Genomic DNA, 24,123 nt, shown 5'->3' on the forward strand with positions numbered 1-24,123 from the left:
TCTAGGATGGACCTTTCTTAACCTTGGGTTGACTCTTCCACCGCAGAAGCTCCCAAAACACTTCAAATACTTCTCCAACTTTGGAATTTTATTCTTGTAGGTTTCTCCACACTTCCCTAACCTTTTAAACTCATTGAGCTTTCTACAAAACTCAACTTTTCTATTTCTAAGAAAGTCAAACTATTAATACTTGTACTCAAAAGTTTTGCAATCATTAAATTCAATCCTTTAGGTCAACAAAGATAAAGAGCTACCTCCCTTTCTCCTATTTTCACCTTATATCTCCTCCTTGTGGGCTCCTCATAGAACGTTCATGCTCATCGGATCCCGTTGCTTGGCTAGCGGTCAATCCTGAGCTATTCTCAGGCACCATGTTTCAAGACAGGGCACCTTGTTCCCCTTTCCTTATTTTGGAGATCCAACACCATCCAAAATTCCTCCTTCAACTATTTATCATGCCCTATCCCACTGGCATGAGCAGCATGTGATAGACGACCACATATCCTACAAGGTTTGACCCACAGGACATGCAAGGCCTACCTAAAATATTGAATCTTTTCTCGATCCTGCATAACATCGTGTAGTAGTAAAACTGAAATATTTAGAAAATATTTAAAGTTCCATAGTGAAAACAAATTCAACAGTCACTGCCTGATGTTATGCAAGATCCAAAAAAAATTAATATCTTAAATAGGGCTTGCTTATCTTATGGGTCGAACCCTGTAGGATGTATAGCCATATGTTATATGTCACTTGTGCTGGTGGGACGAGGCATGATAGATTTAGTGGTCTCAGAGCGATCAAAGACTACTTCAAACGAATTCTATACCAATTTCTAACTACAGACATGAGGTACTCCAAACACTAAGCTAGTAAGCTTTTGCATGCATTCCATGCGACTCCCATCTTTACCACTGTAACATACGATGAGCAAATAAGAACTGTCTGAAGATCCAAAACCATGGTCCCCACTCCCAGTAAATCCTCTCGAGATCACCAATATCAGTTTTAGATTAAGAATGTTATTCCCTACCACGTCAGAAAAATACAGGTTTTTTTTCTACTTGACCTACAAACCAACAAGAGGTCTATTGAAAGCTAATCATAACAATCACTTGTACAGTAGGTGAGTCCATGCCATTCCATCGAGCAACCTTCCTTTTTGGGACTGAAATTCCTGACCCATTAAGTAGCTCCCTATCCTTTTCATACATTTAGCCGCTGCCAGGCATTTGTTGTTGGTGCTGCGCCTGTTGTTGCTGAGGCTGTGCCTGAGGCTGCTGCCACATGTAAGCCATTGGATGAGGTGGCTGGGCAGCGTACATTGCTGCCGTGGTTGCTTGATCAACCGGCTTCCCCATGATCAACCCTGGTCCTGCCACCTGATGCTGTGCTGGTACATAGTAATAGGGGACTGAGTCAGCAGGAGCACCCATGGTAGGCAAAGCAGCTCTGGCAATCCCAATGCCCTCTTCCTTTAGCTCATCCCTGGGAACTATATCAACTAGAAAGTCAAATATGTCAGTCCTGGTTATAGCAGCAGCTATATCATTCTTTTGTAGTGTCCTTCTCTTGTTCTCCTCCGTATGGATCCACGATCTTAGTGTCAGCTCCAGTATAAACATCTCGCATGCCTTGGCAAAGATCACAGGGGCCTCAGCTGAGATCATCCTGACATCCTCGTCAGCCTTCATGATTTTCTTTATCCGAGCAAGCGGCAGGCTATGGTTCTTGAAATCCGCAGCTTGTTCGATCTCTAACATCTGGTTGGCCCAGAAGGCCTGGAGCTGCTGCTGTTGTTGCTGCTGCTGCTGGTGATGGAACTGTTGCACCTGCTGGTAAGCAAGCTGGTGCTGGCTTGTGAGCTGGGCCGGGCTAGTGGGGAAGGTTGAGGTTGGTTGTGCAGGGGGTGCCATGGCTCCAATTACTGCTGGAGCCCCAGTTACCATTGCTGCAGATTGGTAAGTAGGAGCAGCATATGCTATTTGGGCAGCACCAGTTACAACTCCCATCACCGGCTGAGATGGCTGCATGGACTGTTCCATGCTCAGAGCGCCCGGTCAGTGTTTCAACTACTTGAGTTTTGACCACATGACTGGAAATATAATAAGATATTTAGAAAAAAAACTAAGAGCATCAGCAGTTACAGACTTACAGATTTCAAATGTTGCAAATAATTTGATGCTTGATGTTAAAACCTAATAGTATGGCAAAAATTTACACTTTCATATGCTTACCAATTACAACAAGCAAACAAACTATGAGAGTTATTAGTTGTATTACATTTTTTCCTCTTTATAATAATTCCATTTATGTATTTGAACATGGTCAGCAATGAAGCTGTGATATATTCCATACTCTGAAATAATAACCATCAAGCTTTGTGCCAGTCATACAGGGCCAGCTTATGGATTTGCATTCGCCAAGAATTCCTTTAGTTGCTTGTTAATGGGTTTTACTGATGACAGTGTTTATTCTTAATTATCCTTGATCACCTTTCTTTAGTTCAGTAAATATTAAATTATTGAGTGACCAAAAAACATATATTACTGCAATCTCCACATTCAGAACCCTAACCACTTAAGACCTTCCACCCTGACAGTGTACTTTCGAGCACACTTTTCAAGCCCCTATTATCTAATGAGTCAATTTCTCAGAGTCATTTGTATGTCAATTTAAGTATAGAATGACCGCAATCATGCAAAGATTGATGAAACTCTTCTTCCCCGAAACCATATTGATCCATCATCATAAAGTGAGTTAAGATATTAGAATTTGAAAAATGGCTGCCCTCACTAGATGCATGACCGGTAGCCACTTTCACCAGATCAGATGAAACTTATGTACAACTGGTTCTACCCAACAATCCAATTCCCTGTGCTATCAAGTGTTTCTAATTGCATATATTTTTATTTGTTATAATCAATATCATTAATACTAAAAGATTTAAGACTACTAGGGCAGGAGTCCCTAAGGCTGCCTTCTTTCCCATAATAAAAGCTCTTCTAGTATATCATACAAAGGAAAACTATGGAAAAAACAAGGCAACTATTGAAGAAATTTGACCTAGGAATGCATATTGCGGTGTAACTTTACGGACTCTATGCTTCAAGAGTCACAGACTCCTCAAAATTTTGTAATCTTCTTGACTGCTCACCTACAGATTCTAATAATATGGTTTCTAACAACCATATCCTATTCCAAATGACAATAGAAAGCATCCAATTTCATATTCTTTGACACATTTGAGTTCTTTCAGTAATGTTGATTATGCTCATCATTCCTGCAATTGTCTTTGTAGCTTCTAGAAAATTAGGCCAGTTTAAAGAAATTTCAAAGGATTGGACAACAGCTTTGATATCCATTGATAAGAGTAGAGATAGTACTCAAGTTCCAAAATGTATCAGCAATACCGAAACTGCGCTTTTGAGCTACATAATGAAGTCAAGGGAAAAGTCGAAAGAAGAAACATTATGATAAATAATAAGGACCTTAAGGAACCAAATTAAACAAAGAAAGCCAACAAAGGAGACTATCACTTAGAAAGGCAATTGATAGATTTGGAGAAGAGGGGATAAACATATACATGGCTTTTTCCAGCTTGCAAGAAGCATATGAAAATATGAAAATAGTACCATTTAGGGTTCACCAGCAGATCTCATTGGTCCAGAAGATCTTCTCTGCTGGTCCTTATGGTTTACCAATAGATTGAAATCAAGTTGGATCGAAGAAATTGACGAAGCCAGGCAACAACTAATCCCTATCTCTTAGGGATAAGATAAATCACCTTGAAAAAAAGGATCAAATCTCCCAAAAAGAGATGCCCCTGCCAGGAAGATCTTATCAGAACGATAGGATCTTCTGTATCCCAACAGGCCCTTATTGTGAACTGGTGGATAACTGATACAGTGAAACTGTTGAAGGGCATCCATGTTGAAGCATTGATGAGTGTCAAAAATAATTTTGGTGAAACAACTGTGTTTCTAATCATGATCAGCATGCATTGAGGGTCAGCAATATGTCCATATTTTCTTTAAAATTCAAACGATACAGATTTGCTCACTGCTAAAATTCAAGATGTATCAAGATAACTTATACTTGCAAATAATATAGTGATTTATGGGAATGAGGACTAAGTTAAATGCTATATTGGAGTTTGTGAATGAAAATCTAAGACAAACAAGCCTTTCAAAATAAGAAGAATGGAATAGAGAAGGTGTAACTTTAGTAGAAGTGAAAACAAAAATGAGGCCCCTTCAAAATTAATGGCTAAGAGATACTCCATTTCAGTGGTTCTTATCTTAGTCTTATGAAAAAGAATACAGAGACAAATAAAGGCATATAACATGATCTGATCAGGAGATGTAAGAAGTTTAACCACTTGATCTAAACCATGATGGACCTTAATAAATCTTTATCATAAGAAAGAATATTATCCTAGAAATATATTCAACCTTAAGCTGGATTCAACATCCCAACCAATAGTAAGTATCATGCACATGCATAGCAAAGGAAAATATGCCTGCAAGACATATAACAGATACAAAAGGATCAACTCAACTACTTTTTTCTACACTTTGAAATGTGACCACATGACTGAACTTATCCATCCAAACTTTAAAAGATCTCCTTAACCTATAGATATAGTTTTAGATTTACAAAACATGCCTATCCTTTAAATTAGTAACTACAAAGTTGCTATATTATACTGGGGCATTTTCAGCACATCCACCCCTTCTCAAATTTCGGAGGGCTTGCACAAAGGTTCTAGACTCCAGGAGCAAAGCCGAGCCAAGCCAAGATATTTTAGGCCCAATGACTTCTACGATGAGCTTAGGTTCTCTCCCAAATAAGATTACCAGACCTGAATCCTAAGTAGTTATAAAAAATATAAATGTAAGAATGTATATTGATATTACCACCTTGAAAATACCAATTAGAATTTCCAAATTAACTGTTCTACCCTTTCAGGAGAGAGATTCGCCTCCTTCCCTCATCATCACTGCATTGAATATTCAACAGCCCAACCACCAAGGGACACCTGTCATGAGATTGAGAGGATGTACACATGCTGCCACCCCTCCTTATCGCTCTTTCTTCTCCTCCCTTCTCACTGCCAGTCTCAATCCCACCTTCCTACGGCCACCATAATCAATACCTTCATCACTCATCCAGTTCCCCTCCATCTCCCTTGACCCCCCCTACTCTCTTCTCCATAACTAAGCAGCTCATGAATTGAAATGAACCAAGGATTTTTCTCAAAGTCAGATTATGTTTTTGATCTCAGTCTATATTGCTAGCTTCCAACAATCATTTGAAAAATGTTAAGCCACTAATAATGTGAGCAAGGATGACATGATCGAAAGAGGCAAGCTTTAAAAAAAAAAAACACTTACCTTTTCTTCAGGAAAATTCAAGAACTTTAGGATGAACATGTTGTGAAGTAGATTATTGGTGTTGCTAAAGAAAAATAAGAAATTTCTTCCTTTGTTTGATACAACTCTACAGCAGAACCTATTAATAGGATAATCTCCTGATGGAGCCCCTTTGAAGTTCTAGGATACCCACTATGATTCTCCAATATGTTTTGGTTTAAAATTGTTTTGAAATAAGAAGTAACAACACATTTATTTACATCTGATTTTCAGAACTCAGAAAAGGCAGTAATTTTCTTGTGTTTTTATCAATGCAACAGACAAGCTGAATAAAGAATAGAGAAAAAGAGCGAATATATAAGAGGAGAAGTAGAACAAGAAAAGGAAGAAAGGTAGGAAACAAGAAGAAGAAGAAGAGCCTGCAACCATTTTGTTTATCAGTTTTCATGCTCAAATTTAGAAATACATACTTGACCAGAAACCGACCCCAATGGCCTTTCAAATAGACTCAGCCAACCTCCTTCCCTTGCCTCACTAGGACTCTGAAAAAAAGAGAATCATAAATCTCAAACCAGCTGGCCAAATGTATTCCTCAATCGAAGTAGCCATCCAGTATTTGCTTTACCAAATTGAGCCCTTTTAGGCACCCTACAATCAACTAAAATCTTCTCAGACTAATAGACAGATGTTATAGAAGAACTAAATCATAATTAAATAAGATGACTTGCATCTCAAGCAAAGAGCTGGTCAAAGCCATTTTTGAATGCAATGATCATCGAACCAGCAGGAAATGGATAAAAGAGGAAATGGATAATCTTATTAAGGTCGTACATGCCTTCAACACTTGGCTGGTAAAATTAGGAGAGGGTGCAGAAGAAAGTATGAGTGCCAATTCAAGAAAGTGGATATTTTAAAACCTCTTGAAGCCAGAAGTGCTCAGGAAAATGTGCAGGTTCAAGTTTCCATGGAGATTCTGAAGCTGAGTGTCACTACTAAGCTTTAACATCCAACTTCACTTTGTTTTCACCAACTTCATGTCTGAAATACTTCTATACCAACTTCTACTCCTACTTGTTTTTTACCAGAAAATGACAAAGACAAGCTTGATCAAAATTTTGAATACCTTATATGAAAATTGCATTTCGTCGTTGCCAATGTATCATACCAACACTATTAGCAATCATAATATGTTAGGGAACAAAAACAGTGAAATATATTTGAAAACAGAAATGCCTTCAAATCGCTCTTAACTACTCCAAAGAAATATATTTAACATAAGAAATGCCTCCAAATCGCTCCTAAGTACTCCATCCAAGTCAGCCTTGGACACCTCTTTATCCAATATGCCTCCTCATGAGAACTGTCTTGGATCTGTGTTGCATATGGCCAAATCACCAGCCTGATCCTATCATCTACACATTCTAGTTGATGTCCTCTGGCACTTCCAACTCCATCATTAGTAGTGCAGCCACACATCCACTTCAACAATCTCATCTACTCAATGCACCAGATCACCTCTTAATTAGTTCATTGATATTGTTAGGAGTAAATATATATATATATATATATATATATGTCAGTAGTATTCAATAATCGCATGAGCAGCATGACATTCAAACAGGATATCTAGCATTCTTTCCTTTAACTAATTAAATGGATCCCCAAAATTCCCTTTTCTTTTACTGATAAAAGATGTAAAAGATTGATATATGTTAGAAGTTTACTCATACTCACTGAATCTAAACGACACCATGCAATCAGTACTTCCTTTTAAGGCAGTATGATATTATTGTTCAAGAAATTGGAAATATACAAATTAGTGCTAGCAAGTAAAGTGTCACTTCCACCGGAATACTGTCTTTCATACCTTCAAGAATGGAAAATGTGTGTATGAATCGAGCCCAAAATCTCAAGCCACCCAAAGAACCTGCAAATTGTGTCAATAGTTAACCGCACATCCATCTTAAGCCTTAACAGCAACAGAAACTTATAAATCAAAGAACGATATAAAGAAAGGAAAATGGAATTACCAGAGCTAAAAGTAAATCCAAATTCCACAGACAGTTAACTCGACCTCGGCTTAATCAGTCTTCAAGCGTAAATCGAGCCGAGCTCGAGCTCTCATCCAGCTCGTCTATATCTCGAGAACAAAGCGGGGGAATGGAAATATCACTTCTTCATATAGGATGAAGCGAGGAATCACCAGATCAAGCACGGAGGCCAACGTTTCGAAGGTCAGCAGCGAGCCGTCGGATGGAAGACTGGGGCTGGGTGGTGGTCTCGTGGGCTGTTGCTCCAGAGAGGTGAGGGACCGCCGGATCAGCCTTAGAGAACCGCCGTATCGGCCACGAAAGCCGGCATTTTTATGATCAGCGGCGCGGCGTCGACCGCCGGACGGAGGATAGGGCTCGGTGGAGAGCGGAGGCGTTGCTCGAGATAGGTGGAGGACGCGGGACCAGCGCGGAGACCGATGGTTCGAAGGTCAGCAGTGTGGCGGCGGCCCTCGAAGAGAATAATTGGGAGTATTGGAGGTTTTGCGGCTGTTGCTCGAGAGAGTTAGGCGAATAGACGAGAGAACGGGAAATTTGAAGGCGGTCCGATTCTCGGAGCCGTGTTGGCTTCTAAACTCTAATTTATGGTACGAAGAGATCCGCCGTTGGATTCAAAATCTAAGCTCATCACAAGTTATTCCGTTGTTAGATTGAAATCTAACAGCCAACCTGATAACTACTTAGAGCGTGTTTACTGTTAAGGGGATTGTTCCGTACGAAACTCCAGGTCAGTTTGGGTTATTAAAAAAATGAAGTGTTCTTTGACGTGTGTGTATATATATATATATCCACTTCGTATTGGAATTTATGTAAATATCCGTTCAAATTAATATTTACATATATATATATATATATATATATATATATATATATATATATATATATATATGTATGTATATATCCTCATTAAATACTTATTTTGTATATATATTCTTCTATTTTATTTTTTTTTTTGCATATATACTAATGTTATCTCACGCCGTTAAGAAATTAGTGGTGTAAAATTGAAATGACTGAAATATTCTTAATAGGAGGATATTTGCAAAAAAAAAAATATTTATAAGAGTATACATGTGAATACCAACTTTGAGAAGGTATTCATGCAATTTCATATATTTATGAGAGTATACATGCAAAAAAATCTAATTTTATTTATATCAATTTTAACTTTATTTTTTTTAACACTGAGATTAGTTTGATGCGTGCTTCTTAATATTTTCTATAAAAATATAGCTTAGGAAAAGATAGATTTGACAACTAGATAACAAAGTGTTGGGAATTGTATCCTAAATGTCAATCGTCAGCATATTGATGATTGAATATTGTAAATAAATTGACAAATTAATAAAGTATTATTTGGCATTATTCATCATTTCATCTTCAAATGAACTCTTATATGATGAAGTCCTTAGGACTTATGTTATGATAAAGGAGGATTTATCTTTGAGTCCTTAAACTTGTTCGCGACCAAATGATATGTTGTTACTAGGACGACAACATTATCGAGATTAGGTCGTTGTGTGACATATACGTTGGTTGTCCTCTTAACCAAGGAGTGTGGAGACACTGGTATGCCATACAGGTGAAGTGTAGGAGTACATTTCACTGAACGTGACCAATTCCGGAACGCTCTACTGTCGAGAGATGTTCCGAGTGAATATGGGTATAAGTTTGGCCCTCTGACCTGAGACCGCAATCTGTGACTAGCAAGCAACTCACTGTACTTTGGTACCGGACTACCTGAATTTCTAATTCAGTGACGGAAGGTCACTGGGTGCAGTCAAGTACTTGCGTAGTCAGTTGTGAGTCAAGATGGAATTGACCCCTCCTGCAAACAGGAGATAATGTCTTGTGACTAATTTAGCAAAACCTTGGCCAGGGTAATCTCAGTGAGGAGTCACGGGATATCTAAAGTTAATCACATAATGGATGTACTAATTATAGGGTTGACAGTGAGCTCTAAGTCATCCTGGCATTAAGAGTCAAAGGGATTGAATTATACAGTAACCATAGTTCAGGGTTCCAGAATATTTGCTTCGCATATATTCGGCCTATTCGGACGTCGGGTACCATTGCTAGATGGTCACATCGATTAGTGTAGGAAGTCGTTCCTATACTACCGGCTTAGGTTCGAACCTATGAGGTCACACGCATAGAAGATTCCTGATTGATCAAGAAGGCTGATGAATGATTAAGAATCATTCAGGGGTAATTTGGTCAATTCGATTGGCAAATTATCTTATAAAATAATTAAAGTAATTATCGGAGGATTAATTAGTAATTAGATTGCTAATGAACTCAATTGGATTGAGTAATTAGACTAAGGATGAGCCAAATTGAATTAGATTCAATTCTGGGCTCAATCAGGGTTTTTGACCTGATTGGATTAGGTCTGAATCAAGAGGACTTAGGTTGACCAAATTAAATTAGATTAAATTTGTGCTTAATTAGGGATTGACCTAATTGGATTAGGTTCAACCCATGGTAATTGAATCATTCTAATTGTTAGGATTTAATTAAATTAAATGGGTTTGATCTGAAACTATTCGGATCTTGAAATCCACTTGTCACATATCCATGCATGGCGCCATAAATTGATTTTTAATATGATTAAAAATTAATTTAATTTATTTAATGGTGCCATGGGACACTTGGCAACATCAGGGACCTCTTTCATCATTAGATGGGTCGAAATGGAGAGATAAATTCATGAAAAGAATTGGATAAGATCAAATTCTCTCTCTTCATGACATATGCCATCCTTATCTTTATCTTACTTCTAATTAAGGTTGAATTTCGAATTTAATCACCACAAAATCACCACGTGACCCTCTAATCTGATTAGGGGCATGGGAATTTCGAAATTGAAAGAGGGAAGTGGCAACATGATGAATGGTTTAGATTAGATCAAGCTTCATCATGTAATGGCACATGAACTTGAATTTTGAATTCAAAATTCAAAACCCCACAAAATCCTCCACAAATATGGGATGGTTGGCATGAAGTTAGGTAGGAGAGCAACATTAAAAGGACCTCCATTATCTGGTGGTCGAATTCAAGGAAAAAAGAGAGAAAAAGAAGAAGAAAAAAGGGAAAAGAAAAGAGAGGAACCCTAGTTCATGCATGGAAAAATTCTGCATTCAATCTAGCTGACTTCTTCCTCCTCTAAGTCCATCGCGCCATTAGTGTTAGGGGTCCCTGATAAGAGTCTTTAGATCAGATCTAAGTCCTCTTCAATCCCTTTAAACCTTTCCTCCAAGTTCTTCCAAGAAGGCGGATCAAAAGTTGATAGTGTTTGGAAGATCAAATTTCAGCCTCAAGAAATTCTGCGCAAGCTAGCACTTCCGCAGGATTGGATCTCTTCAGGAACTTCGCGTGGACTTCTCGTAGAGGCCATTCGTGTGCGTGGCTGCGAAGTCGAGGATCAGATCCACAAGTTTCATCCATCATAAAAGGTATTAATCCTACATTAATCTTTTATTATGGTGTCAAGATCTAGGTCTGATTCCCCGAGGTTTTACCCTCTTTTGGGGCTCCTCACGGAGATATCTCCAGAATCCATTCAATGGATATTCGGAGATTAATCGGAATAGAGTTCTTAAGTTTCAGATCTGATAGTTAATCATGCATGAAAGTTTTAGCATAATTGTTTAAACGATTCCGGCATAATCCTATGTGTTCTTAAGGTGCTGATTTCTAGATTTGATCTTGTAAGCATGCATGAATTAAATTGTTTGATTCGATTTTTTCGCTGCATTTTAAAACTTAAAAAGAACTACGTATGGCTTGATCCCCCTTATGAAGGAGTACGTAGGCAACCCGATCAGGTTCAGCCATGGTTTTTAAAAAAAAAAAAATCCGCATGCTTAACACCGAAGAACCTAGGATTCACTAACAGTGGTATCAGAGCCAGGTTCATGTTTAAACTTTTATGTTTTAATTCTTGTAATTAAATCTGAAATCATGAGCATGCTTAGATTAGATCTAAAGTATTTTTTATGATTGATTTAATTGCTGATTATGCATGATTAACTAGATCTGAAATTTTGAATGCATATGATGCATGTTTGTGTTAAGATTTGTAACATAAATAAATCTGAAATCATAATATTGTTTAGATTAGATCTAAATAAAATTTATGATTCATATGATCTCTGATTTTAATGAACAAATCAGATCTGAAAATAAAAGTGAAAAAACAAATACATAAGATGTATGTTGTTTGTATTAATTCATGTTGTTATGTATATGTGATGCATGAACATTAAATATAATGACTTAAACATGAATTTAATCTGATTACATGTGATTAATTACAAAAACTCAGATCTGAAAATATGTTTTAAGAACTGAAAGATTGTAATTAATATGTAATTAAAAAGAAATATGCAATGATCAAAACTTTCATAAGTCTAAACTTAATTGAGAATTAAGTGTTATGAAATAGAATTGTAACTCAATTAATTGACATTGCATAATTCTTTGGGCATATGGGTTAGCTTGAATCAAGTTTCTAGGATTGGGTTAGACCTAAGGTTAGAATCATACATGGACAAATAGAATTAATTGATCAAATCTAATTAAGTAGTAACTAGATTAGGTCAAGAAAATTCTAGATCAATTTACAATAGTTGTAGATGGATCAAGTCTATGTCTTTGATTAGACCAAGATGGAACTTGATTTAGGCTCAGAGGTGTAGCCCGAGTCATTTGAGTAATCAAATCGAAATTGATTAACCAGTCGGTGTCTAAGGTAAGTTTGGCAGTTTTGACCGGTGGTTTTTAATTGGGAGCTACTCGCACTGATTCGTCTTTGCCGAGTTAATGGCATATCCCTTCCACCGATCTCACTTACCTGGCCGACATGGTCAATCACATTTTGATTGGATCACTTAATGATTCGAGTTAGCCCATGCCTATAAGAAAAATCAGTTTGACTGATTTAGGTGTCTCCTTAACCGGTTTGAGTCTAATCTGATTTGGTGAAGTCAGTGGGAGAAATTAGACTAACCGGATCTTCTCATCTATCCTAATTATGAAATCCTCTAAAATTATTAGGTCCTTAAAATGAAATGGTTATGGGGATAACTAGGTCATAGCCTTCCATTAAGTTGGGTGATAATGGGTCCAATATTTTGATAATTATTGGAGGCGCGACACGCCTGGTACTTATCAAGCATTGGAATTGTCATTCAATATATGATGAGTTAAGTGTACCTTCAATAGGCGGTCAGGTGAGCCGAGCCACACTCGGGCTTGGTCGTCTATTAGTTGATTAGACTTAACCCTATCATTTAATGGTTGGACCTGACTAGGGTATTCGGTGGAGGCGCCACACGCCTGCCGAAGAACCTAGGGCAAAATTATCACTAGAAGTTGCTTGGTGAAGCAACTGGTTTAGAACCTACCAATAGGTGCATATGGGTTAGCCGAGCCACACTCGGGCCTATATGCGATCTATTGGGTTCTAGTGCCCGCTAAAGAATTAGGAGTAATTTTTCGAATTGGAGGTAGAGGCTACCAATTTGTATAAAATAGTGGGAGTATCTTTAGACTAAAGTCCAAGTCTACTGTGTTTAGTCAATTCATATACTAATAGCCAAATTTTCTTTTATGTAGAAATGGCCACAAGTTTGTCACTTCGCTCATTATTGGATAATGACAAGTTGACTAGTCCTAACTTCAATAATTGGTATAGAAAGCTGAAAACTCAGCATAGTCAGACCAAAAGGATTAAGGATGACCAAAGTCAGGCAGAATGCTTCTATTGTAAGAAGCAGGGGCATTGGAAGAGGAATTGTCCTCAGTACCTTACCTCACTTGACCCGAACAGGCTAAGCAAGAGAAAAGGGCAATCAGTTGCTGATCAAGGTATTTATATGATAACACCTTGTAATTTCTCTATATGTGATAATTCAACCTGGGTATTAGATACTGGAAGTCCGTTTAATATATGCAATTCATTGCAAGGACTTCAGGTCAATGAGAGATTTGAAAACAGCGAGAGATTCCTGAATGTTGGAGATGGAAGATCTGTTCCAGTTCTAGCTTTAGGAAATCTCAAACTTGTTTTCAATTCTCATGTAGTTGTCTTGAGTGATTGTCACTATTGTCCTGCATTCTTATTGAATGTAATTTCCGTAGGCATTTTGGCCATGAACGGTTATGAAATTTCAATAAAGAAATATTCTTGTGATATCATTATGAATGGTGTTACTGTAATGAATGGACAATTGAGCAATGGCATCTACTTGTTATCACAACCTGTTAATGTAATGTACACGTCAAGTAAGCGTCCTAGAATAGATAATGTCACGGATGTCTACCTTTGGCATCATAGGCTAGGTCATATTAACAAGAACAGGATGAACAGGTTAAGTAAAGAGGGAATCCTCAATGTTAATGATTGTGAATCATTGACAACCTGTGAGTCATGTCTTCTTGGTAAGATGACCAAATCACCTTTTACCGGAAAAGGTGAACGAGCCAGTGATTTATTGACCCTTGTACATTCTGATGTATGTGGGCCAATAAGCACAGATGCTAGAGGTGGGTATTCATATTTCATTACGTTTACAGACGACCTTTCTAGGTATGGTTATGTCTATTTAATGAGACATAAATCTAAAGCATTTGAAATGTTCAAATTGTATCGTAATGAAGTAGAAAAACAAACTGGAAAGAGTATTAAAACTCTTCGATCAGATCGAGGAGGCGAATACCTTTCCAATGAGTTTTTGACATATTTAGGAGAGAATGGGATTCTCTCCCAATGGACTCCTCCTGGTACACCACAGTATAACGGTGTATCAGAAAGAAGAAATCGAACTCTGTTAGACATGGTTCGATCCATGATGGGGTTTGCAAGTCTGCCCATATCCTTTTGGGGATACGCACTTGAGTCAGCCTGCTACATTCTAAATAAGGTTCCAAGTAAGTCTGTAAATAAAACACCACATGAGATGTGGACTGGACGTAAGCCAATGCTGTCTCACCTTAGGGTTTGGGGGTGTCCAGCATATGTCAAACGTTTGAAGACAGACAAACTTGAACCCAAGTCTGACAAATGTTTCTTTGTTGGTTATCCTAAAGAAACTAAAGGATATTACTTCTACTTTGCTGAAGAACAAAAGTTATTCGTAAGCAATAGAGCTGTTTTCTTAGAGAAAGAATTCCTTAGTGAAGGAACTAAAAGCTCTAATGTTGAGCTTAGGGAAGTTCAACATGTAGAAGATCCGACACCATCTACTGAACTAGTTGAGTCAGATTTGATTAGATCAGATCCAGAACCCATCTTAGATGCACCATTAAGGCGATCAGGTAGAGTACCACGTCAGCCGGACAGATACTACGGTTTCTTGGTCCAGGACGGGGATCCTGTCGAACTTGATGAAAACAATGAGGATCCGATCACCTATATGGATGCTATGCAGAGGCATGACTCTGATGCATGGCTTGGAGCCATGCAATCCGAAATGGAATCCATGAAGGTCAATGATGTATGGACATTAGTTGACCCACCCGAAGGGATTAAACCCATAGGGTGTAAGTGGATTTTCAAAAGAAAACGGGGCGCAGACGGAAAAGTAGAGACCTATAAAGCCCGTCTGGTTGCCAAGGGATATCGTCAATGTTATGGTATTGACTATGACGAGACGTTTTCTCCTGTGGCAATGCTCAAATCCATTCGGATTATGCTTGCGATAGCAGCACACTTAGATTATGAAATCTGGCAGATGGATGTTAAAACCGCTTTTCTAAATGGAGATTTAGAAGAAGAGGTGTATATGATGCAACCTGAAGGTTTTATATCTGCAGATGAGTCTAAGGTGTGCAAGCTTCAAAAATCCATTTATGGATTAAAGCAAGCTTCACGGAGTTGGAACATACGATTTGATAAGGTGATCAAATCATATGGCTTCATTAAGAATGAAGAGGAACCTTGCATTTATAAATGGGCAAATGGTTCAGTTATTATATTTCTTGTTTTGTATGTGGATGACATTCTTTTAATCGGGAATGACATTCCTGCATTACAAGGAATAAAGGTTTGGCTATCATCTCAATTTGCCATGAAGGATTTGGGAGAAGCATCTTACATCCTAGGGATGAAGATCTATAGAGATAGATCTAGAAGATTGCTTGGATTATCCCAATCCACATACATTGATACTATACTGAAAAGGTTCAGTATGATTAATTCCAAGAAAGGCTATCTTCCAATGGGCCATGGAATTAACCTCTCTAAAAGGGATTGTCCGACAACCTCTCAAGAAAGAGAGACTATGGATAGAATTCCATATGCTTCGGCAGTGGGATCTATAATGTATGCCATGACATGTACTAGACCAGACGTGGCATACTCACTAGGAGTAGTGAGTAGATACCAGTCTGATCCAGGTAGCAACCACTGGAAGGTTGTCAAAACCATCCTTAAGTATTTGAGAAATACTAAAGATCAGTGGCTTGTCTACGGTGATTCTGACTTAAAACTTGAGGGATATACCGATTCAAGTTTTCAGTCAGATCAAGATGATAGCAAGAGCGTGTCGGGATATATCTTCACTCTTAAGGGTGGGGCCATCTGCTGGAAGAGTTCCAAGCAGCATACAGTGGCAGATTCTACATGTGAAGCAGAATACATTGCAGCATCTGATGCAGCCAAGGAAGCCGTATGGTTGTGCAAGTTCATCACCGAGCTGGGAGTGGCACCTTCCATTGATGGTCCAGTTCCTATATTTTGTGATAACACTGGAGCCATAGCTCAGGCAAAGGAACCTAAAGCACATCAGCGGACCAAGCATATTCTGCGACGTTATCACCTGGTTCGAGAGATTATAGAACGAGGTGATATTGATCTTCAGAAGATTGACACAAAAGAAAATCTGGCTGACCCATTTACCAAAGTCCTCGGCATCAAAGAGTTCAACGAACACAAGTCGAAGATGGGTATTAGATACTGTGCCGATTGGCTTTAGGCTAAGTGGGAGTTGTTGGGAATTGTATCCTAAATGTCAATCGTCAGCATATTGATGATTGAATATTGTAAATAAATTGACAAATTAATAAAGTATTATTTGGCATTATTCATCATTTCATCTTCAAATGAACTCTTATATGATGAAGTCCTTAGGACTTATGTTATGATAAAGGAGGATTTATCTTTGAGTCCTTAAACTTGTTCGCGACCAAATGATATGTTGTTACTAGGACGACAACATTATCGAGATTAGGTCGTTGTGTGACATATACGTTGGTTGTCCTCTTAACCAAGGAGTGTGGAGACACTGGTATGCCATACAGGTGAAGTGTAGGAGTACATTTCACTGAACGTGACCAATTCCGGAACGCTCTACTGTCGAGAGATGTTCCGAGTGGATATGGGTATAAGTTTGGCCCTCTGACCTGAGACCGCAATCTGTGACTAGCAAGCAACTCACTGTACTTTGGTACCGGACTACCTGAATTTCTAATTCAGTGACGGAAGGTCACTGGGTGCAGTCAAGTACTTGCGTAGTCAGTTGTGAGTCAAGATGGAATTGACCCCTCCTGCAAACAGGAGATAATGTCTTGTGACTAATTTAGCAAAACCTTGGCCAGGGTAATCTCAGTGAGGAGTCACGGGATATCTAAAGTTAATCACATAATGGATGTACTAATTATAGGGTTGACAGTGAGCTCTAAGTCATCCTGGCATTAAGAGTCAAAGGGATTGAATTATACAGTAACCATAGTTCAGGGTTCCAGAATATTTGCTTCGCATATATTCGGCCTATTCGGACGTCGGGTACCATTGCTAGATGGTCACATCGATTAGTGTAGGAAGTCGTTCCTATACTACCGGCTTAGGTTCGAACCTATGAGGTCACACGCATAGAAGATTCCTGATTGATCAAGAAGGCTGATGAATGATTAAGAATCATTCAGGGGTAATTTGGTCAATTCGATTGGCAAATTATCTTATAAAATAATTAAAGTAATTATCGGAGGATTAATTAGTAATTAGATTGCTAATGAACTCAATTGGATTGAGTAATTAGACTAAGGATGAGCCAAATTGAATTAGATTCAATTCTGGGCTCAATCAGGGTTTTTGACCTGATTGGATTAGGTCTGAATCAAGAGGACTTAGGTTGACCAAATTAAATTAGATTAAATTTGTGCTTAATTAGGGATTGACCTAATTGGATTAGGTTCAACCCATGGTAATTGAATCATTCTAATTGTTAGGATTTAATTAAATTAAATGGGTTTGATCTGAAACTATTCGGATCTTGAAATCCACTTGTCACATATCCATGCATGGCGCCATAAATTGATTTTTAATATGATTAAAAATTAATTTAATTTATTTAATGGTGCCATGGGACACTTGGCAACATCAGGGACCTCTTTCATCATTAGATGGGTCGAAATGGAGAGATAAATTCATGAAAAGAATTGGATAAGATCAAATTCTCTCTCTTCATGACATATGCCATCCTTATCTTTATCTTACTTCTAATTAAGGTTGAATTTCGAATTTAATCACCACAAAATCACCACGTGACCCTCTAATCTGATTAGGGGCATGGGAATTTCGAAATTGAAAGAGGGAAGTGGCAACATGATGAATGGTTTAGATTAGATCAAGCTTCATCATGTAATGGCACATGAACTTGAATTTTGAATTCAAAATTCAAAACCCCACAAAATCCTCCACAAATATGGGATGGTTGGCATGAAGTTAGGTAGGAGAGCAACATTAAAAGGACCTCCATTATCTGGTGGTCGAATTCAAGGAAAAAAGAGAGAAAAAGAAGAAGAAAAAAGGGAAAAGAAAAGAGAGGAACCCTAGTTCATGCATGGAAAAATTCTGCATTCAATCTAGCTGACTTCTTCCTCCTCTAAGTCCATCGCGCCATTAGTGTTAGGGGTCCCTGATAAGAGTCTTTAGATCAGATCTAAGTCCTCTTCAATCCCTTTAAACCTTTCCTCCAAGTTCTTCCAAGAAGGCGGATCAAAAGTTGATAGTGTTTGGAAGATCAAATTTCAGCCTCAAGAAATTCTGCGCAAGCTAGCACTTCCGCAGGATTGGATCTCTTCAGGAACTTCGCGTGGACTTCTCGTAGAGGCCATTCGTGTGCGTGGCTGCGAAGTCGAGGATCAGATCCACAAGTTTCATCCATCATAAAAGGTATTAATCCTACATTAATCTTTTATTATGGTGTCAAGATCTAGGTCTGATTCCCCGAGGTTTTACCCTCTTTTGGAGCTCCTCACGGAGATATCTCCAGAATCCATTCAATGGATATTCGGAGATTAATCGGAATAGAGTTCTTAAGTTTCAGATCTGATAGTTAATCATGCATGAAAGTTTTAGCATAATTGTTTAAACGATTCCGGCATAATCCTATGTGTTCTTAAGGTGCTGATTTCTAGATTTGATCTTGTAAGCATGCATGAATTAAATTGTTTGATTCGATTTTTTCGCTGCATTTTAAAACTTAAAAAGAACTACGTATGGCTTGATCCCCCTTATGAAGGAGTACGTAGGCAACCCGATCAGGTTCAGCCATGGTTTTAAAAAAAAAAAAAATCCGCATGCTTAACACCGAAGAACCTAGGATTCACTAACACAAAGAGAGTTATAGAAGTTCCTTCACTAATCATAAGATTGTTCTACTTTATTCTTCTTTATTTATAACTATCCTTCTATCTTATTCAAACGAAAGCCAGCTTATAATATTTATTACTATAGCTGTATATGTAAGGGCATGGATCGAATTGATGGTGTGCGTGCACAGGGCTAAGCATGAATTTCAGAAAATTTTTATGCGGAAAGAACGGGTTAAACATTTTAACCCAAAATATGCTTGATATTTTAAATATTTTGACTCTAGTACCAGTCGAAGACAGTCTTCAACTACACATCGCATGTGGCGCAGGCTCAGTCCCAATACATAGGGTGACACCCGCGCGTGCCTATCAAAGCACTCATCTTATGAGCCCCCGGGTGGAGAGCCACGCTTCATCATACGATCACGCGTGAGAGTTTCCAGAAATCAGATAGTCTCTACTAATCCTTTGCTTTGACACCAAATATCACAAAGCCCTCAGATTCCGAGGATTGTGTGATTCAAATAAATATGCATAAATCACAACTTCTTGTGATTTGAAGATTGAGATCATATCTCAACCGTAAAAGAGATCAGATCTCTTACCTTTAGAAGGAGGTTCCTTCAAGGATGCTTCGCAGCCGCACAAGCGTCCGACCTCGATGACTCGTCCACGCAAAGCTCCGGAATGATCAGCTTCCCGGGGAGTGCTAGCTCGCAGGGAGGCAGAAGGTTGGCTGAAAGGGAGAAGAAGGAAGAAGATGGACCTTCACAGCTCAAGAACTCCTTCTTGGGCTTTCACCTTCAGAACTACTCTCTCCTCTCACTCTCTTTCTCTGGTGCTCTTGATGGGTTAAGAAGAAGGAAGAGGGGTGGCCTATTTATAGGCCAAGAAGAGGGTGAGGTGTCCCTATGAGGTGTCCGATGAGGTGTCCTGCCAGGACACATGTCACACATGCAAGGAACAGAGGTGTCCTGCTCCGCCATGTGTCACGCATGCAAAGGGTTGAGGTGGCCTCGAGGGTGATGTCATAGATGACCTCATGAGGCAGATGAGGTCATGGATGATATCAGGAGGAGTGTGAGGTGTCCAGGCCCGCCACGTGTCACGCATGCAAGCAAAAGAGGTATCCTACTCTACCACGTGTCATGCATGCAAGCAAAAGAGGTGTCCTGCTCCGCCACGTGTCACGCATGCAAAGGGGTGAGGTGGCTGGGATGTGGGTCCCACATATAGTATGTGGGTCTCATAAATGTAGGACGTAGGTCCTACATACAGTATGTGGGTCCCACCTAGGCAGAACATGGGTCCCACATAGGGAAGGAAGTCCTAGTCATACTAGGATCATAATTGATTTTGATCCAATTTGACTCAAGCCAAATCTGATTTAGTTGGAGGCAAATTAGACATTTTCACCAAACCAATTTTGGTGTCAATTACGGTTTTACCAATTTCAAATCATATTTGAATTTGGTCAAGCCCAATCTCTATTACTCAATCAAATTGAGTCTAATCAGTGATCCAATCATCAATTAACTTCTCCAAGCAACAATTGCTTAGGGCAATCAGTTAATCATATTGACTATTTTACCTCTAGACGATTCTCAATCATCAATCAACCATTTGATCAATCCAGAAACTTCTAAGCGTGTGACCTCACAGGTTCGAACCTAAGCTGGTAGTACAAGAACACTTCCTGCACTAATCGAAGTAACCATCTAGCAATGGGACCCGACGACCAGATAGGCCGAATAGATGCAAAGCAACATTCTAGAACCTATGGACTATGGTTACCGCATAATTCATCCTCTTGACCAGAAAATGCCCAGGGTGGGTTCAGAGTCTGTCTACCCTGAAACGATCCATCCGGAAATATGTTTCAATTCAATAAGTCAAGCGATAGTGATTTGACTTTCCCTGGCCAGGGTACTACTTAATTGAAAACACAAGGCATTCACCCTTATTTCTAAGGGAGGTCAATCCCATCTTGATCTGCAACTGACTACCACAAGTACTTGACTGGACCCAGAAACCTTCCGTCGCTGGATTAGAAATCCAGGTAGTCCGGCACCAAAGTACAGTGAGTTGCTTGCAAGCCACCGGTTGCAATCTCAGATCTAAAGGATACATATACCCATATCCACTCGGAACAACTCTTGACAAGAGAGAGTCCGTCAATTGGTCACGTTCAGTGAACGTACACTACCATTCACCTATATATCATACTAGTATCTCTATACTCTTTGGTTTGGAAGACAACCAACAAATATGATACACAATGACCTACGCCCGATAATACTTTCGTCCTATTAATAGTATATCATACGGTCATGAACATTTAAGGACCTGTATGACAGAATCATATTTCATTACACAAAGCAGTCCTAAGGACTTCATCACATCGGAGTTTGTGAAGATGTTCTGGTGATGAATAAATACCATGTTATTTATAATTGATTCAAATATATCTACAATCAACAATTGATTGGATTTAGGACACAATTCCTAACAACTCCCACTTGACCTAAAGCCAATCAGTATAGTATCGTATACCCATCTTCAAGTAATGATGGTCCAACTCCTTTACACTGAGGGCCTTAGTGAAGGGGTTGGCTAAGTTATCCTTCCCGTCAATCTTTTGAAGATCAACGTCACCTCGTTCTACTATTTCACGAACAAGGTGATACCGATGCAGAATGTGCTTGGTGCGCTGGTGTGCCTTTAGTTCCTTAGCTTGAGCGATGGCCCCAGTATTATCCGAATAGACAAGGACTGGTCCACTAAGGGAGGGTGCAACTCCAAGCTCAGCAATGAACTTCCGCATCCACACAGCTTCCTTCGCCTCGCACACAGAGTCCACTATAGTAGTCTGCTTGGAACTCTTCCAATAGACAGCCCCACCATACAGGATAAAAACAAATCCAGACACTCTTGCTATCATCACGATCTGACTAAAAACTGGAATCAGTATATCCCACAAGTTTCAAGTCAGAATCTCCATAGACCAGCCACTTATCCTTAGTATTTCTCAAATACTTGAGGATAGATTTTACAACGGTCCAATGGCTCTCTCCTGGGTCAGACTGGTACCTACTCACTACTCCTAGCGAGTGTGCCACGTCCGGTCATGTATATAATGGACCCCAAAGCTGAAGCATAGGGAATCTGATGCATACAGTCTCTCTCTAGTGGAGTTGTCGGACAATCTCTTTTAGAGAGGGAAATTCCAGAAGCTATCGGAAGATAACCCTTCTTGGAATTCGTCATGCTGAACCTTTTCAGACGGTTTCAATGTACATGGATTGGGACAGACCGAGCAACCTCCTAGATCTATCTCTATAGATCTTCATTCCAAGGATGTAGGATGCTTCTCCCAAATCCTTCGTGGAGAATTGTGATGAAAGCCATATTTTTACTCCCTGTAGTGCAGCGATGTCTGATAAGTGCTTAATAATCTATAATTTAGTTATCTTTTCATAGTACTTATCAATGTTCTTAAACTGATAAATACGTATTTTACCATGAAATTGAATGATCATTGAAATTAATTTAAAATATGGTAAAAAGTAAATAGTTCTTTTCTTAAATCAGACTCTGAACTTGTCTCTCTTTTGTTTGCAATCTTTTATGAAAATTATAGAAAAATATATAAGGAAGAGATTGTGTTAACCCGGTTTGGTAAACTGATAGAGTTGTAATCAAGCTAAGGTTATAATTAAATGGGTTTTGGTCCTAATTAGATTGAAAGCTATAATTAATTATTTTTGTATGAGGAAAATGTTTGATTAATTTTATTAAGTCACGGTCATGTTTTTAGTTTTGTCGAGTCTGGTCTGAAGCAGTTTAGCAAGAATTGAATAACATTGGGCTCGAGACCAAGTTCAAGCAAATTAAAGATCATAACCTACCTCTAATCCAAAGCCAATTCCCAAACCAATCCTATTCCTTTCCCGCAACCACTATCCAAGCAATCCAACGGTTCAGAAACTCCCGTCTCCACATCACGTTTCCAAACTAAGCAAAATAGAGGAGATCCTTGTTTTAAATTCATATATGCCCATTTTCACGTCAAAATAAAGCAAGACAAATAATTTTTTCCAAAAATTACTGGAATCACTGTTCAGGTGAACAGTATTCCGAGGTAACACTGATCATATGAACAGTGTTCCGTGAAAAACACTGTTCATATGAAAAGTGTTACAAAAATATATATATATATATATAATATATAAGCCACTGTTTATCTTCTTCCTCCCTCCTTGCATCAGGGCCGTCCACCTTCCTCCCGTCGATCCCGCGTCGTGCCCACCGCGTCCATGCCATCTCCTCTTCCGGATTCCCAGCTCCTCCGCCATCAAACACGTGCGGCATCTCCTCTTCCGGATTTCTAGCTCCACGCCGTGACCAGCGCCTTCGCACGGCTGCCATTCCGGGCGTCCGAGACAAGCTCCGCATGCTCCCAGCGTATCACGCCATGGATCCGGCCACCTCCTTCTTCCGCTCCTCCCAGCATCGCGTCCCAGCCGCTCTCGGAGTCAGCCATCCTTCCGCATCAGGCGTCCGGCGATCCCGCATCCATTCCTTCCACGGTCCAAAGAAAGAAGTCGTCCGGAGCGATCCTCCCAGCCATCCCACAACCAAATCTCCTCCATGATCAACGCTTCCAGCATCCCATGAGATCAGGCATAAGCCCAAGCATCTAGCCGTCCCCCTCTTCCGGATTTGAGCCATCCATCCGCGATCTGTCCTCCGCTTCTTCTTTCGCGATGCATCCGGAGCTAGCCATCACGTTGATCCCGTGGCTCCTCCCATCGAGTATCCCGGATTTGCATCCCCACCGGCACGCTCCCAAGAGATCCATCATCGGGTGAGAGGGTCTATATGAAGGAGCCATCGGCAGGAAGGGAGAGGGGGGAGCTGGGTTGTGAAAGAAATAGGGGAACCCCTGTTTCGGTGAAGAGAAGAAGAGAGGTTCGGTTGGGAGAAAAAGAAAAGAAAAGAAAAGAGGGGGGAAAGAGAATAGTTTGTGATATTTTTGGAAGAATGGGAGGTGAAGGCTTTCATTTGAAGATGGAAGGACATCCGGCCACCATGCGCGG

The 24,123-nt window shown here is 39.4% G+C and overlaps 1 protein-coding gene across 6 annotated transcripts; it reads right to left on the reverse strand.

The window, feature by feature from the left end:
- Nucleotides 1-993: 993 nt before the first annotated feature.
- Nucleotides 994-7,973, reverse strand: LOC103696020 (nuclear transcription factor Y subunit C-4-like). 6 transcript variants are annotated; one of them, XM_026800751.4, is made up of 5 exons: nucleotides 7,406-7,935; nucleotides 7,243-7,302; nucleotides 6,001-6,033; nucleotides 5,846-5,917; nucleotides 994-2,095 (listed from the first exon to the last, which is right to left on the reverse strand). In XM_026800751.4, exon 5 carries the CDS (start codon nucleotides 2,043-2,045, stop codon nucleotides 1,215-1,217), a length of 831 nt encoding a protein of 276 aa, XP_026656552.1. In that variant the 5' UTR covers nucleotides 2,046-2,095; nucleotides 5,846-5,917; nucleotides 6,001-6,033; nucleotides 7,243-7,302; nucleotides 7,406-7,935; the 3' UTR covers nucleotides 994-1,214. The 6 variants fall into 6 exon arrangements, with proteins under 6 accessions (XP_026656552.1, XP_008775728.1, XP_008775727.1 ...); XM_008777506.6 differs by having other exon boundaries at nucleotides 6,001-6,023; nucleotides 7,406-7,933; XM_008777505.6 differs by lacking the exon at nucleotides 6,001-6,033 and having other exon boundaries at nucleotides 7,406-7,973.
- Between the last annotated feature and the right edge of the window lie 16,150 nt (nucleotides 7,974-24,123).

Source organism: Phoenix dactylifera, chromosome 16 (assembly GCF_051530095.1).
Source record: "Phoenix dactylifera cultivar Ajwa chromosome 16, Ajwa_hap1_PhDact_Kaust_v1.1, whole genome shotgun sequence".
Taxonomy (NCBI): Eukaryota; Viridiplantae; Streptophyta; class Magnoliopsida; order Arecales; family Arecaceae; genus Phoenix; species Phoenix dactylifera.